General features: G+C 72.2%; 1 protein-coding gene across 1 annotated transcript; it reads left to right on the top strand.

The window, feature by feature from the left end:
* UNC5A (unc-5 netrin receptor A) lies at positions 1-15338 on the top strand. The gene is made up of 16 exons (XM_067305075.1): positions 1-124; positions 10135-10356; positions 10649-10792; positions 11071-11174; positions 11264-11444; positions 11599-11766; positions 11976-12140; positions 12274-12462; positions 13027-13320; positions 13403-13490; positions 13577-13745; positions 13864-14097; positions 14298-14447; positions 14551-14715; positions 14792-14970; positions 15047-15338. The coding sequence occupies exons 1-16, from the start codon at positions 1-3 to the stop codon at positions 15210-15212; spliced, it is 2742 nt and encodes a 913-aa protein (XP_067161176.1). The 3' UTR covers positions 15213-15338.
* The last annotated feature ends 219 nt before the right edge of the window (positions 15339-15557 follow it).

The raw sequence follows: 15557 nt of genomic DNA, 5'->3' as shown, positions 1-15557 counted from the left end.
ATGGGTGCGCGGCCGCGCCGCCGCCGGGCCCCCGCCGCCGCCGCCGCTGCCGCCGCCGCCGCCGCCGCCGCCGCGCCGGGGCCCCTGGGCGCCCTGCTCGCCGCTGCCCTGCTCGCCGCCGCCGGTGAGTCACCGCGCCGCGGGCGGCGGGCTCCGCGCGGGGGGGCGGCGGTGCCCCGCGGGGGGCGGCGGGCGGCGGGCGGCGGCTCCCCGGCGGCGCTGGCGGGCGCCGGGCAAGGTCACCGGGAGAGCGTCCCGGGCTGGGCGCCCCGGCGGGGCGGGGGCCCCCGGCAGGGTGCCCGCCGGGCTGCAGAGGTGCCGGGTGCCCTCCTAGGGAGAGGGTGCTGGGTGTCCTCCGCGCTGCCGAGGGGCTGGGTGCCCTCGCCGGCAGGGGTGTCCTCCGGGCCGCAGAGGTGCTGAGCGTCCTCCTGGGAGCAAGGTGCTGGGATCCTTCCCGGGCAGCGGTGCTGAGCGCTCTCCCAGCTGCAGGGTGCTGAGTGCCCTCCTGGGGACAGGGTGCCCTCCTGGCTGTGGCGTATTGGGTGCCCTCCTGGGTATGGGTGCTGGGTGCCTTTTGCAGTACGGGGTGCTGGGTGCCTTCCCCAGTGCAGGGTGCTGAGTGCTGTCTGGAGCATGGTGTGCTGGGTGCGCTCCTGGGCACGGTCCCTGGGGTGCACTCCCAGGCAGGGGGTGTGCATCCTGTGCCAAAACTGGCACTGCCACCGCCCCCCTCCCCGTGCCCACGCAGTGCCGCACATGCCTGCCCGCCTGGCGCCCCCCCACGCTGCCCAGATGCTGCCTGCCGGGCCAGGCGCTCGCTGCCCCACCAGCATGGCTCTGCCCCCCCGGGCACCTGGGTCCCTGCCAGCCCTGGGCATGGGTGCCCACGGGGGTCCCTGCCCCACGCATGGGGTCCCTGCCTCCCTGAGCACCTGGCAGGGCCTGGGGGACCACGTAGAGGGGCACAGCCTGGCAGGCTCCCGGCACCCCAGAGGGGTGTTCCCAGGTGGCCATGGCATGGGGACATGTGGGGCTGCATTGGGGCTGCTGGAGATGGGGTGGTCCGGAGCCTGGCTGCCACCCGTGTGTCCACGGCCCTGGGGCAAAGCACGGCAGGCAGGGTGAGCTGGCTGGGCCAGACCCCTTGGGCCCTGCCCGCCCCCCCGCTGCTCGCCCAGGGGGTCCTGGGGGCCGTGGGGCAGGCGGGCCGGGCGCCCGGGGCTGGCTGCAGGGCTGGCAGCTCCCTGGCAGGTGTCACGTTAGCCTGGAAGTGGCGGCTGCAGACAAAGGACGGCGCTGGGGGAGGGGAGCTGCGCCTGAGCCGGACGTGCTGTCTGCCGGGGGTCCCGGGGTGCGGGCCCCGCGCCGCACCGGGGGGTCCCGGCCCCCCAGCCCTCCCGCCGGCGCTGGAGACGGCCCTAACCCCGCTTCAGCGGGCACGGCGCGCACCCAGGGGGGCGAGCGGCTACGCAGCCCAGCGTCGCGGCGGGGCTGCAGCCCTGGCGCACCTTGTGCCCACCCTGCCCGGCCAGGCGCTGCCGGTGCCCGGTGCCTGCTGGTGCTCTGAGCACAGTGCCGGCTGCAGAGGGGCACTGCAGAGCTGGCATGGGGGGTGGCATGCTGCCTCCCCCGGGGTGCAGCCCCCTGGGGTGCCGGTGACCGCGTAGGGAGGGTGCTCTGGGTACCAAATAGCCAGCTGGGCACGCAGCACTGCATCCATGGTGACCCCGAGATGGGGGGGGGGGGAGGTGGGAGGTGGGGGGTGCGCCAGGCTGCCTTGCGCTCACCGCTGGTGCCAGGTCCACGCTGGGAGGTGCAGGGAGCCGGGGAGTCCGGCGATGCCGACTCCGGGCAGGGCAGTACGGGAGCGCTCGCCCCCCGCCGCTCGCTTGGCAGGCAGCTCACAGCCGGCCGCGCCGCTATTGATCCCAGCCACCTGCACGGTGGCTGCTTGGCAGAGACATGGCAGGGCTGGGCCTCTGCGCACCGGGCGCCTCTCCAGCCCCGTGCCCCGCACAGCAGGGCACCCCTTCCCTGGGGAAACCGAGGCACAGGTGGGGGACGAGGGATCCCAGGTGGGGGGCAGGGGCCCCTTGCCTGCCGCGGCGGAGCGGTGCCCCCGGTGCGGGCTGCCTGACGGGGTCCTGGTGCCCGCAGGGACGAGGGCGAGCGGATGCGTGGGCTAGTGCTCGCGCGCAGGCAGCGGTGCGGGGTGAGCTGCCGGAGACGCCGGGGCTGCCCAGCTCGGCCACCGCACTGCACGGTGGGCAAGGGCACGGGGGGCAGGGTCCCCCCTTCCCTGGAGCGACCCCTGCCCCTTTCCCAGCCCAGCGCTGCCCGTGGGTGCTTCCCCTTCCCCTTGGCATCTGGGACAGCTGAATCTCAGTCCCCCAAGTCAGCCAGGCCCTAGTGCGTCTCCCCCCCGGCGGCAGGCACTCACCCCAGCGGGATGCAGGCGGTGCTGGGGTGGAAACCCTGCACGGATCACACCGGCACCCCTAGGGCCGCAGGGCCTGGGGGCAGCTCCCAGCCGTGGGCTCTGCCGTGCCGGGCGCTGAGCGGCGCTGCACCGCGGGCTCACCTGGCTGCCGGGACCCCCTGTGCGCTGGGCTCCTCCGCAGGCAGCCCCGGCAGCAGCAGCACCCCGCGTGGCACCCCGCGACCCGGTGCCCTGCAGCCCAGACCCCAGGCGGCTGCACCCTGCTCGGCGCCCCGCAGCGGGGCCTGGCTGGGTGCCGGCAGCCCTGCAGGGCAGGCAGGAGGGCAGGGTGCCCGGGCAGGGCCGGCGTGCGCCATGCGGCCGGGAAGCTGCCGTGACGGCTGTCAGCGCGAGCGCGGCAGACGCAGCCTGCCCAGGGCTGTTTGTTCTGGCTCGGTGCCGCGTGGGGCTGGCACTAAATCAAACCTTGCGGAGCCTGACAGGTGCTTGCAGGAGGGGACCGTGGCGCTGGCGGTGCCGCCCGGCGCTGGGCCCCCCTCCCTGCAGAGCCACCTCCTCCCGGCACTGCGGGCGCCTCGCAGCCCGCGGGCGCAGCTGAGCGCGGGTCCCGCCTGGAGGGCTGGCAGGGCTCGGTACCACCCAGGGGCTGGTGCCGGTGCCCGAGGGATGTCGGCAGGGGGACCGTGCCCCGTGCCGGTCCCACAGAGCCCGTGGCCTCCACCACCCCCCGCTCTGCACCCAAGGGTGCTCCCTTGGTGCTGCAGCGCTCCCACGCATCGCGCACATGCCTGCGGGCAGGCTGGCTCCAGACGGGGCGTGCTGAGACCCCTTCCCACCCCGGTGCCGCCTGGGTGCCCATGGTGCCCGGGAGCCCTTGACGCTGCCGGGTGCTGGTGCACGCACCCCTGGGGGTGTAGGGCTGAGCACGGCTCGTCCTCGCCCCCCGGGCAGCTGCAGGAGCCGGGGGATGGGGGCTCGGTTCCTTGGCCCCTCCCGGACAGCCCGTGCCGCCCCAGGGACGTGCCGGTCACAGCCGTGCACCTCCTGTGGGGCACGGACCCATGGCGGGATGGGGAGAGGCGGCAGGGCCGGACCCGGCACCCCAGCCTGCCGCGTGGCCGGGGGGGCTTTCCTGGCCTCCCACCTGGTCGCCTCCCTGCTCCAGCCCGGGGACCCAGGGCTGAGGGTGACCTTGACGCTCCTCCCAGCAGGGACACAGCTGAGTCGGAGCGTTTGATCTTTGCCGTCAATTAAAGGACAGCCACAAAATCCACTCGGCTCCAGCCGTGGCACGTGGTGCTGACCAGTCGCGTCCCCACCACGCTGTCCCAGTGCCAGGCTGGGCTGGGGGAGCCCTCCGGTTCCCCACTGAACCAGGGCCAGGACAGGGCCCCCTTCCCTGTGCTCTGGTTGCCGTGTCGGGGCTGGCATGGCTCGGCTCGGCTCGGCTTGGCTCGGCTCAGCTCCCGCAGGCAGGCTGGTGCTGGGGCACCGTGGGGCTCTGCGGGACCCCTGGGGCCAGTGGTCGCGGCGTTGGGTCCAGCTGGGAGCAGAGCCACAGGGCAGCGTGTGATGGGGCCGAGAGAGGCCTGGCTCCAGGGGTGCCCGGGAAGCTGGCAGGGTGCCTGGCACCCCGTTGCCCCCCAAACCGCGGGGGAACGTAGCCCAGCTCCAGGCTTGGGCACGGTCCAGGCCAGACACCCCCGGGCAGCACCCCGGAGCGGGCGCTGGGGCGGTGCGAGGGTGCTGCGTGCGGGGAGCGGCGCCAGAGCTCACACATGCTAATTGCATGTAATGGGGAGAATGTTATCAGCTAAAATCCGTAATTAGGCAGCTCCATTGTGATTGCAAACCCGCCTGACTAATTCATTCATAACAATCGTGCGCTTAATCAGCGCCCAGACGCTGCCACGCGCCCGCCGGGAGACGGCACCCTCTGCCCTCGCCGGCCCCACGGCGGCATCTGCCCGCGGGCCCCTGCGTGGGTCCGGCCGCGGTGGTGACACCCAGGTGGGGACGTGCCTGCGGCGCTGGCGCACATGGCTGCCGCGCCGTGGCTGCCCGCCCCGTGCCCCGCGGGCCCGACCTCCCCAGCCGCTCGTGGTGGCTGCGCCGGGCCGGCCTGTGAGCTGAGCAAGAGCTGGGGAGCTGGGACACGCGGGTCCGGCCTCCGGCTGGCTTGCAGGGACGCGCCAGGCGCTGGGAAATTGGGGCCATGCTCCTGGGGCAGGCAGGGAGTGCAGGCAGGGCTGGGGCACCCCCCGGCACCGTGCCCCTCGTGCGCGGCTGCCCGCCCTGGAGCACGGAGGACGCGTCGGCAGCCCTGCCGTGCCAGCGCCCGTCACCGCGCTGGCTCCACGTCCCCGCTGCCGGGGGCTCGCCGCGTGCCAGACCGGCCTGGGGCCAGGCTGTGTGCCCCGGCGTTGGCGCCCGACCCTGCTGGCTCCCTGCCCGGCTGGGGCTGGCGCCGTGCGCTGGCGTCCCCGCACCCGCCCGCGTGGTGCTGCCGAGTGCCGCTTCGGCGCCCAGCGCCGTCGCCCGTGGCAATGGGTCCAGGAGGGCCCTCGCTCACCCTGGGGGTGCCAGGGACCTGGGGGTGCCGGGTGGGCAGCCAAGGCGGATGCAGGGGCTGCGTTTGTTCCAGGAGCTTCGGAGCAGGGTGTGCGGCTGGGCAGCGCCAGGGCGATGCCGCGGGTCCTGGGTGGGGGCCGGCGGGACCTTGCGGCTGGGCTGGGGTATCCCGGGGGGCCCTGGAGCCGGGCAGCACGGGAAGCAACCCGGGAGCTGGCAGCGGCTCCTGCGGCTCCTCCAGGCCGGCCTTCCCAGCAGGATGTTTCCATGCTCAAAGCCTCAAAAGAATTTTTGATGAAGCGAGTTGTGCCAGTTCCCTCCTCCGTGCCGTGCCGAGAACAAAGTGCCGGCGTCGGGGCCCTCCTGCTGCTTGCGCTGCTCCCGCACCCCGGCATCGCTCCGGCATCCCCCCAGGCCATGGCGAGGCCCCGCTGCCCTTGCTGCGTGGGGCGGTCGGTGCCGGCAGGCACGGCCAGCACCCACAGACTCTCCCTGGGTGCTGGGCACCGTGGGATCGACGTCCTCTGCCCCCCAGCGCCTGCCATTCCCTCGTTTAGGCCAGCCCAATCAGCAGCAATTACTGCTTTAATTACCTGCTGTCGGGGTGCAGGCCGGGCGCTTGTAAAGCACGATAAAATCTTTCATTTTAATGGAGTGCCAGGCCTGGCGCAGGCCACGATTTATGGGGCTCCAGCTGGGGACTTAATTTGCTGCCTGAAAAGCCCGTGGTGATTCGGGGAGGTCCCCGGAGCGCGGCACCGCCTGCAGCACGGTGCCCTGGCGCTGTGCAAGGTGCTGCTGGGTGCTTGCGGGGATACGGGTGCACGGCTGGGGCAGAGGGACGGGCTCGCCACTCTCCCGGTGCCCGCTGCCAGCCGGGGTGTCCTTGCAGGGAAGAGCCCGAGCAGCATCGCGGGAAGCTGGTGCCGTGGGAGGCGCCGCGGGACGGGAGCTGCCGCCGCGTGGGCTGCTGGCAGCCGCCGAGGACAGCCGCTCTCTGCGCGGCGCCCGGCTGCACAGCAGCTTTCGGGGTGGATTGGAGGCGTCGGAGAGCTCTCCAGCTGCAAACAGCTGCTTGCTCCCTTCTCCTGGTGCAGCTGCGCCCGAGCAGGAGCGCGCTGGCGTGCCGGTCCATGCCGGGGGCCATGCGTCCAGCGGGGCAGCCGGCTCGGCTGGAGCGGAGCTGGGTTGGCAGCGCTACCTTGGCACGGCCGTGCCCCGTGCACGTGCCAGCGTGCCCCCAGATAGCAGGAGGGCGTGCGCCGTAGGACGCGAGCTGCTGCATGCACGCAGCGCCCTGAGAGCGTGGCCTGCACGCCGGCCCTGTGCGTGCTCGTGCAGCCTCGTGTGGGCAGGGTGCTGGCAGGACCCTCACCCATCCGAGGGAGACCAGTGCAGCCACTCTCACCTGCGGCCTCCTGCTGCCTAGCGCGTCCTTGTCGGGACAGGGACCGAGCGAGCCGGCGGTGCACGGCTGCTGCTGCCGGCGAGGGGGCGCGGGACCCTGGCGCTGGGGAGCAGGCGGGTGCGCGTTGCAGGCGCACGTTGCAGGCGCACGGCGAGCTTGCGGTGCCACGGGCTGGCGCTGCTGCAGCTGCCCGCGGGCAGTGTCTCCTCACCAAGAGCACGCTGACCTTCCCGGCGTCTCCGCGCGCGGCTGCAACAGGCTGCAGGGCCGCGCTGGCACCAGTGCTGCGGCTCAGCGCCGCCGAGGAGGCTTGGCATGGGGGCCAGGCTGCAGGATCAGCCCCATGGGGCCTGGGGCACCAGGCTGGGCAGAGGGACCCCCCCAACCTGCTGGTGCCTGGGGTCGTGGTGGGTCCGGCAGACCCCCGTCCCTGCCGGGCCATGCACGGTGTCCCGCGGGGATGTCCCTCCCTGCCCAGCGGCACCAGTGCGCCTGGTGTTTCTGACGCCGGAGGGTCCCGTGCTGGCGGTCCCCAGCACCGCCTGGAAAGGCAGCACGGCCAGACAGGCCCCAGGGCGGCAGCGCCTGGGGGGGTGCAGGGAGCAACCGGGCATGGGGAGGGGGCAGGCAGCTGCCCCCCGCGGCGCCTGTGCCGGGGCGCCCCATCCCCTGCGGGGGCGGCAGGGCCAGGCCAGCCCCTCTGCACCCTAAATTGGGGCCCCTGGCCCTGCTCTCCTGCCAGCGCCCCCAGCCCGCTGCCGCCCTTCGTTAGGCCTGCCAGCGTGCTCGTTAGCCCACGTGGGTGGGGGATAATTGATAATAAAGCCCTGTCTAATGCGCTGGGTTTACTGGCGGTGATTTATCGGCGCCGGTAGCGAGCCGCGTTGCCGATCGCCCGTTCCGCTGCTGAGACAACGGTTGGTGGGGACCGTGCCCCCTGCCGCGGTGCCGGGGGTCCCGGGGGTGAGCAGCACCCAGCACCCTGCTGTCCCCCCCCCCCCCGTCCCCCATCCTCCCCGAAGTTGCGCGCCTCCGTTTGCCAAGGTGACATAAGCATCTCGCCTGTTTCCATGGCAACGCAGCGGCAGGTGAGCGGAGAGGCCGAGCTGAACGGTGTGGGCCCGGCGCGTGGGGCGCCCACGGCGCGTGGGGTGCTCGTGGTGTGGGGGGCGCCCACAGTGTGTGGGGGGGCCCATGGCACGTAGGGGTGCCTGCAGTGCTTGGGTGGGTGCATGGGGTGCCCGCAGTGCGTGGCGCACCTGTGTCGTGTGGGGCACCCGCCGCGCACTGGGCAGCCGTGGTGCGTGGGGTGCGAGCGATGCCTGTGGTGCACAAGGTGCCGGCAGCGTCTGGGATACCCGCGCTGTGTTGCATACCTGCGGTGTATTGGATACCCGCAGTGCATCCCATGTCCGTGGTGCGTGGGACAACCGTGGTGCATGGGGTGCCTGTGGTGCAGGGGGCACCAGCTGTGAGAGGGATGCTCGTGGTGCATGGGGTGCTCGTGGTGCACGGGGCATGTGCCGTGCATGGGATGCTCGTGGTGCCTGGGGTCCCTGTGGTGCACGGGGTGACCATGGTGCACGGGGTATGTGCCGTGCATGGGATGCTCGCGGTGCCTGGGGTGGCCGTGGTGCCTGGGGTGGCCGTGGTGCTTGGGGCACCCACACTGCAGCCCTGCCGCTCCCTCGCTGGGGGCTCCAGGCCAGCTCCAGCCCCTGCCTTGCGGTACGACTCCGGCCCCGCTGGGGCCTGTCGGTGCCCCTGCCTCAGGGCTGGCCGTGCCCGGGCTGCAGCGCAGAGCCCTGCCGGTGCCCAGCGCGGTGCAGAGCGGCAGCACGGCAGCCTGCCCAGGGCTCTGCAGGTGGCTGGTGGCCCCCCACACTCTGCTCGCTGCTGGGCACATGGCCCCAGCCTCATTTGCTGCCGGGGCCTGCCACTGCGGGCGGCTGAGACCGAGGCGCTCGGCACCGCGCTTCGGTGGGTGGCTCGGGGTGGCCGGGGCGCTCGGTGCTGGGCTGCACTCACCGGGGGTCCTGGCTTGCCCCAGCCCATCGCTCCCCCAGCCCCGGGCTTCCCCGCACCCCTGCACTCAGCCGCAGTGGATAAATGCGCAGCTCAGAGCCCGCTTACTCATTTCACGTGTGATTAAAAGGCAGGTCTCCGGAGAACCGCTATCCCATTAACCCGGCGTGCCAGCCCCAGCCAGGCAGGGGAGAGGCTGTTTTATTGCCGTGCAGAGGCAAGCCGGTTATTGAATAAATAAAGTCTCGGGCGATTGATTGCGTTTGTGCCAGTCCATAGCCTGCCGGCAGCGGCGTGCCGGGTGCGGGTGCCGGCGCAGGTGGCACCGGGGATGCCGGGGTGGGACGGGGGGAGCGGGGCAGGCGCCCCGCTCGCGGCATGCTGCATGGCGGGCGCTGCGGCGAGCCCTGCGCCAGGTGTCTGTGCCGGCCGCGCGGCGCGTGGGGGACCGCAGCGCCTGGCCGCACCGCGACCCCGGGGCCGGCCCCGGGCTGCGCTTTTGGGGGGGGGGGGGTTGTTAAATCAGTGAAATATGAACCGCCGTTATATCCCGGACAGGGGTTTTAATTAAATTAATTGCCAGCGACATTGTAAAAGTGCTGATGGGGTAATAACCAGCGCGTTATGGCGGCCGTTTATCTTCCCGGCGTAAATTAGCTGCCGCACCGCGCCGGGTGCCCGCAGCCGTCCCGGTGGGCGTCGCGGCCAGGCTCGCTCGGCGCCCGCCGCCTCGGCCCGCGGGGGCTCGCCCGGCCGGCGGGGAGCAGCGTGGCCCAAGCCCCGCGGTGCCCCCCGCTCCCGGGGCAGCAGGGCTGCATGGGGCGCCGGGGCCGCCCAGGGGGACTCCGGCCCCAGGCGGGCGGGGGGTGCTGCGGGGGCACGGTGGGGGGCCTGGGGGGGGGGGCGTGCAGTTGCCAAACGAAGGCTCTTAATTACTGCGCATTCCATTCCATTTAATTGCTTATTAAATCCTAACCAGCCAATTAGCAGCAGCAATTACAGCTTCATTCAGTGACACAATCGCTATTTTATCGTTTGTTAATCAAATGCTTATTTAGGGCCCTGTTTTATTAACTCTTTCTGCAGCAGGCGCCCGCACGGGCAGGGGAGGGCAGCGGAGGCGCCGGCCGCCGGGCCACCCAGCCCTGGGTTTGGCATGGCCGCGTCTGGGGGCTGGGGGGAGTTGCAGGCAGCACCGGGACCCTGCCGTCCCCGCGGGATGCCTGTCCTTGTGCCCGTGACCTGCCACCCCCCGGGCGGAGCCCAGGGATGGGCGACCCCGCGATGGACCAGGGCGCCCGGCGGCCACGTGTGCAGCTCCGGGATACCGGGCCGAGGAGGCGTTCGGGGCCAGCCAGCGCCACTGCGTGCTGCCCCAGACACAGGGAGGGGGCAGGAGGCCTCCCCCGGAGGGCCGCCCCATGGCGCGGGGGCGAAGAGGGGCTGCGGGCGCTGCGCTGCGCCCCCGGCGGAGTGAGCGATGTCCCTTATTGGTCACGCTACATTTCCTTTTCATTAGCGCTAAGCGTGGACATGAGGGATCGGCGCGGGTTCAGTGGGCGCAGCCACCGTGCCGTTACTCGCCCTGATGGATGAGCAGGGCCGGGGGGGCTGCTGCATCACCGGCAGGGGACAGGGGGACACCAGGCACATGCCCGTGGACGTGGCCGAGCCTCCCGTCTCCTTGCAGGTGCTCAGCAGAGCGCGACCGTGGCCAACCCTGTGTCCGGTGCGTCCCCGGACCTGCTGCCCCGCTTCCTGCTGGAGCCCGAGGACGTCTACATCGTGAAGAACAAGCCGGTGAGCCTGGCCTGCCGGGCCACCCCCGCCACCCAGATCTACTTCAAGTGCAACGGGGAGTGGGTGCACCAGGGCGACCACGTCACGCAGCACAGCACCGACCGCAGCACCGGTGAGCGCCGTCACGGGGAAACGGGTGCTGCCTTGCTCGCCGCGACTTACCTTGCACCAGGACACTGGGAACGGCGTGGAGCCGCACGCTGCTTTCAGGGGGTGGCGCGGCGCCGGGGGCACCAGGGCTGCAGGGGGACGGTCGTTGCAGGGTCCCTGGGGCAGGAGCCGGCCCTGCCACACACCCGCCTGGCCGTGCTCCAGCTGCCCCAGCGTGATGGCAGGGCCGGCAGCGGGGACCCTTCTCCGTGTGCCGCTGTGGCCGGTGCTGACGGGCCCCTTCCCGGCTGCAGGGCTGCCCGTGATGGAGGTCCGCATCGACATCTCCCGCCAGCAAGTGGAGAAGATCTTCGGCCTGGAGGAGTACTGGTGCCAGTGCGTGGCCTGGAGCTCTTCCGGCACCACCAAGAGCCAGAAGGCCTTTGTGCGCATCGCCTGTGAGTGCCGCGGGCCGGCCGGGGGGTGGAGGTGTCGCGCTGGCCCCTGGGGCCGTGGCTCCCGGTCTGCCGCGCAGCACTCATGGTGCTGGCGCACCGCGCTCTCCGGCGGCGCTGCGTCCCCAGCAGTGGAGCAGCCTGGTCCCCCATGTGTCTGCATGGAGATGCCTGTGGTGCTGTGGGCTGAGCATCCCTGGCCAGCGTGGGCGCTTCGGCGCTTCGGCGGGGGCGGCTGGGCGCTGGCCCCTGCCAGCCCCGCTCACCCTGTGCCTCCCCAGATCTCCGCAAGAACTTTGAGCAGGAGCCCATGGCCAGGGAGGTCTCCATTGAGCAGGGCATCGTGCTGCAGTGCCGGCCGCCCGAGGGCATCCCCCCCGCCGAGGTGAGCCGTGGAGGCACCCCGGGGTGGCACCCTAACAGGGTCCCCCGGCCCTGCCTGGGCGCCCCCGGTGATGTCCCCGTGCCCCGCAGGTGGAGTGGCTGCGCAACGAGGAGCTGGTGGACCCGGCGCTGGACGCCAACGTCTACGTGACGCCGGAGCACAGCCTGGTGGTGCGCCAGGCCCGCCTGGCCGACACCGCCAACTACACCTGCGTGGCCAAAAACATCGTGGCCCGCCGGCGCAGCGCCTCCGCAGCCATCACCGTCTACGGTACGGCCACGCCGGGCCCCCGCGCCGCGCTCCCTGCCCCGCTGTGCAGCCCCGGTGTCGCCCTCCCCATCGTCGTCGTCGTCGTCCCCCCGGCCAGCCCCGCAGCGCGCCAGCGCCGGCACGGCGGGGCGCTCACGGCTCCCTTTCCACCCAGTGAACGGCGGCTGGTCGACGTGGACGCAGTGGTCGGCCTGCAGCACCAGCTGTGGACGGGGCTGGCAGAAGCGGAGCCGGACTTGCACCAACCCCACGCCCCTCAACGGGGGCGCTTTCTGTGAGGGCCAAAACGTGCAGAAAAGCGCCTGCACCACCCTCTGCCCAGGTACCCGCCGGGCAACGCGGCACAAGGCTTGCCTGGGACGCACAAACTCGTGTCCTGCATGAGCGCTGGGCGCCCCGCTGCTCCCCAGCGCTGCCCTCTGTGTCGTCCTCCCACCCTCCCTCCGTGTGTCCGTCTCTTCCGTCCCGTCCGCGGGGCAGGGGAGGCCGGGGCGCCCCGCGGCCGGGCGCTGACCACCCCTGTGCCCACAGTGGACGGGGCCTGGTCGGAGTGGAGCAAGTGGTCAGTGTGCGGCGCCGAGTGCACGCACTGGCGGAGCCGCGAGTGCTCGGAGCCGGCGCCGCGCAACGGCGGCCAGGAGTGCCGCGGCCCCGAGCTCGAGACCCGCAACTGCACCTCCGAGCTCTGCAGCCACAGTGAGTGCCGCCGGGGGGGGGCAGCGCCGCAGCTCGTTAGCGCTGCCAGGGTGGGGGTGGGGGGCTGCCAGGCCATTTCGGCGGTGCCGAGGGTGCTGGGGTGCGCGTGGCGCTCACGCCCTGCCGCCAGCAGCCGCCTCGGGCGCCGAGGACGTGGCGCTGTACGTGGGGCTGGTCGCCGTGGCCGTGTGCCTGGTGCTGCTGCTGCTCGTGGGGGTGCTGGTGTACTGCCGCAAGAAGGAGGGCCTGGACGCCGACGTGGCCGACTCCTCCATCCTCACCGCCGGCTTCCAGCCCGTCAGCATCAAGCCCAGCAAGGCGGGTGAGCGAGGGCCCTGCCTGCTGCAGGGGACGCCGGGGGGGGTGCACACCTGCACTGCGACCCGCGTGCTGGCGGGGCGCTGCGGCCCTCGGCCCCTGGCCGGCTGTGCCCCACGGGGTCCCTGGGACGGGGTGCTCTGCCCTACGGGGTCCCTGCCCCTAGGTATGGGCTCTGCCCCATGGGGTCCCCAGCCTTGGTTAGGAGACTCTGCCATATAGGGTCCCGAGCAGAGGCTCTGTGCTCCATGGATGCCTGACCCTGGATCAGGGCTGGATCCCTGGCACTGGGCAGGTGCTCAGTGCCCTATAGGGCTCCTGGCTGTGGGTTGGGAGCTGGCTGTAGAGGGTCCATGGTCTCGAGCAGGGGCTCTGTGCCCCATGGGGGTCCCTGGCCCAGCTAGGGGCTTGGTGCCCCATGGACCTCCAGGGGTGGCCATGCCCCTAGGGCATCCCTGGCCCTGGGATAGGTGCCCTGTGCCCCCCGGCTCCCCAGGGTGAGGGCTCTCCCGGTGCTGTGGTGCCCTGTCCGAGGGCTCTGGCGCCACGGCCCGCTCTGTGCCCGCAGACAACCTGCTCACCATCCAGCCCGACCTCAGCAGCACCACCATGACCTACCAGGGCTCGCTGTGCCCGCGCCAGGACGGCCCCGCCAAGCTCCAGCTGCCCAACGGGCACCTGCTGAGCCCGCTGGGCGCCGGGCGGCACACACTGCATCACAGCTCACCCGCGGCCGAGGGCGCTGACTTCGTGGCCCGCCTCTCCACCCAGAGCTACTTCCGCTCCCTGCCCCGCGGCACCACCAACATGGCCTACGGCACCTTCAACTTCTTGGGGGGGCGGCTCATGATTCCCAACACAGGTACAGCAGAGTGGGCAGGGGGGCGCGGGGTGCACGGGGCTGCACATCGCTGCGGGGCTCACCCTGCTGCCCGCGCCCGCAGGGATCAGCTTGCTCATCCCGCCCGATGCCATCCCGCGGGGCAAGATCTACGAGGTCTACCTGACGCTGCACAAGCAGGAGGAGGTGAGGTAGGTGCCGCGGCTGGGGCTGACGCGGTGCCGGTGGCGGGGCCCCCGCCGTGCCAGCCCCCATCACCCCTCTCCTGCCGCCCCAGGTTACCCCTCGCCGGCTGCCAGACGCTGCTGAGCCCCATCGTCAGTTGTGGCCCCCCGGGCGTCCTCCTCACCCGCCCCGCCATCCTGGCCATGGGCCACTGCGTGGAGGCCAGCGCTGAGAACTGGAGCATTCGGCTCAAGAAGCAGTCGTGCGAGGGCACGTGGGAGGTAGGTGCCTGCTGGGGTGATGTCACCCCCCCCCGCCGAGGGTTCACGGGGGGCAAGCGGAGCCGGCCAGGCCCCCCCATGCCCGGGCAGGGACCGCATCTCTCTCTCCGTGCCGCAGGACGTGCTGCAGCTGGGCGTGGAGCCATGCTCGGAGCTGTACTACTGCCAGCTCGAGGCGCAGGCCTGCTACATCTTCACGGAGCAGCTGGGGCGCTTCGCGCTGGTTGGGGAGTCCCTCAGCATGGCGGCCTCCAAGCGCCTCAAGCTGGTCCTGTTCGCGCCGGCCGCCTGCCCCTCGCTGGAGTACAACATCCGGGTGTACTGCCTCAGCGACACCCAGGACGTGCTCAAGGTACCGCCGCGCGGGCTGCCCGCCTCCGGCCCGGCTGCGGACACGGGCGCGGGGTTTGTGCCCTGGCCTCGGGTTGCCTTGGGGCTGGGTTTGCGCCCCGGGCTCAGGGTGCCGTGGGGCTGGTTCCCAGTGCAGAGGCGGGTGCAGGGTTTGCACCCTGGGCTGGCGGGTGCTTGGCTGACCTCCACCCATGCTGGCAGGAGGTGATCCAGCTGGAGAAGCAGATGGGAGGCCAGCTGATCGGAGCCCCCCGGGTGCTGCACTTCAAGGACAGCTACCACAACCTGCGCCTCTCCATCCACGACATGCCCAGCTCCCTCTGGAAGAGCAAGCTCCTGGCCAGCTACCAGGTAAGAAGCCCGGCTGGCCCTCGGCTCCGCTCCCTGGCACAGGAGCCCATGTCCATGGCAGGGGGGGGCCCTGCCGCCGTGACGGCGCGTGTCCCCGCCGCAGGAGATCCCCTTCTACCACATCTGGAGCGGGCTGCAGCCCTACCTGCACTGCACCTTCACCCTTGAGCGCCTCAGCCCCAGCACCTGCGAGCTGGCCTGCAAGATCTGGATCTGGCAGGTGGAGGGCGACGGGCAGAGCTTCACCATCAACTTCAACATCGCCAAGGTGAGGGGAGGGCCGTGGGCCCGGCGCTGGGGCCGGCGGGCCCCGTGCCAGGCTCACCCCCGCCACGCTCCCCCAGGACACGAGGTTCTCCGACTGGCTGGTCCCCGACGGCGAGGTGGGCTCCCCGGCCCTGGTGGGCCCCAGTGCCTTCAAGATCCCCTTCCTCATCCGCCAGAAGATCATCAGCAGCCTGGACACGCCGTGCGCCCGCGGGGCCGACTGGCGGACGCTGGCCCAGAAACTCAACCTCGACAGGTAACCGCCGACGGGGCCGGCGCCGGGCACCGGGTGGCCGCGGCCGGCCCCTGACGCTGTGCCTCCCGCCCCGCAGCCACCTCGGCTTCTTCGCCTCCAAGCCCAGCCCCACGGCCATGATCCTCAACCTGTGGGAGGCGCGGCACTTCCCCAACGGCAACCTCTCGCAGCTGGCGGCCGCCGTGGCCGAGGTGGGCAAGCAGGACGGCGGCCTCTTCTCCGTCTCCGAGGCCGAGTGCTGAGCGCGGCCGGCCCCCCGGCCCCTGTACAGCCCCTCTCCCGGGAGACCGCGGCCGGCCGCGGGGCAGCCGGGGGCCCCCACCGCCCCGGGCGCCCCGGAGCCAAAGACGAGTGGCGGCGGCGGCGGCGGCGGCGGCGGCAGAGCCCCCGGCCGGGGCAGGGGCGGGGGGCCGTGGGGCGGGCGCTGGGTGTGCGTGGTGCGTGCGGTACCGTCGTGCTGTCTCCGTGTGGGGCCGGGCGGCCCCGGGCCCCGTGCCGTGTTGTGTAAAGACCGTTTTTTTAATTCTGTATTAAGTGCATTCAAGTATTTACACTTGGCCTTATGTACATAGCGGTGCCGCGGGCGG

The sequence above is a fragment of the Apteryx mantelli genome, chromosome 14 (genome assembly GCF_036417845.1).
Source record: "Apteryx mantelli isolate bAptMan1 chromosome 14, bAptMan1.hap1, whole genome shotgun sequence".
NCBI classification, from domain to species: Eukaryota; Metazoa; Chordata; class Aves; order Apterygiformes; family Apterygidae; genus Apteryx; species Apteryx mantelli.
The sequence above is the reverse complement of the archived record's forward strand: the minus strand, read 5'-3'. Positions and strand labels throughout refer to the sequence as shown.

Bases quoted from the DNA above. Each gene is read 5' to 3' on its own strand.
- UNC5A (XM_067305075.1), top strand. From the start codon at position 1: ATGGGTGCGCGGCCGCGCCGCCGCCGGGCCCCCGCCGCCGCCGCCGCT. The intron at 14,448-14,550 runs GTAAGAAGCCCG...TCCCCGCCGCAG, and splicing joins AGCTCCTGGCCAGCTACCAG to GAGATCCCCTTCTACCACAT. The intron at 14,971-15,046 runs GTAACCGCCGAC...CCCGCCCCGCAG, and splicing joins CAGAAACTCAACCTCGACAG to CCACCTCGGCTTCTTCGCCT.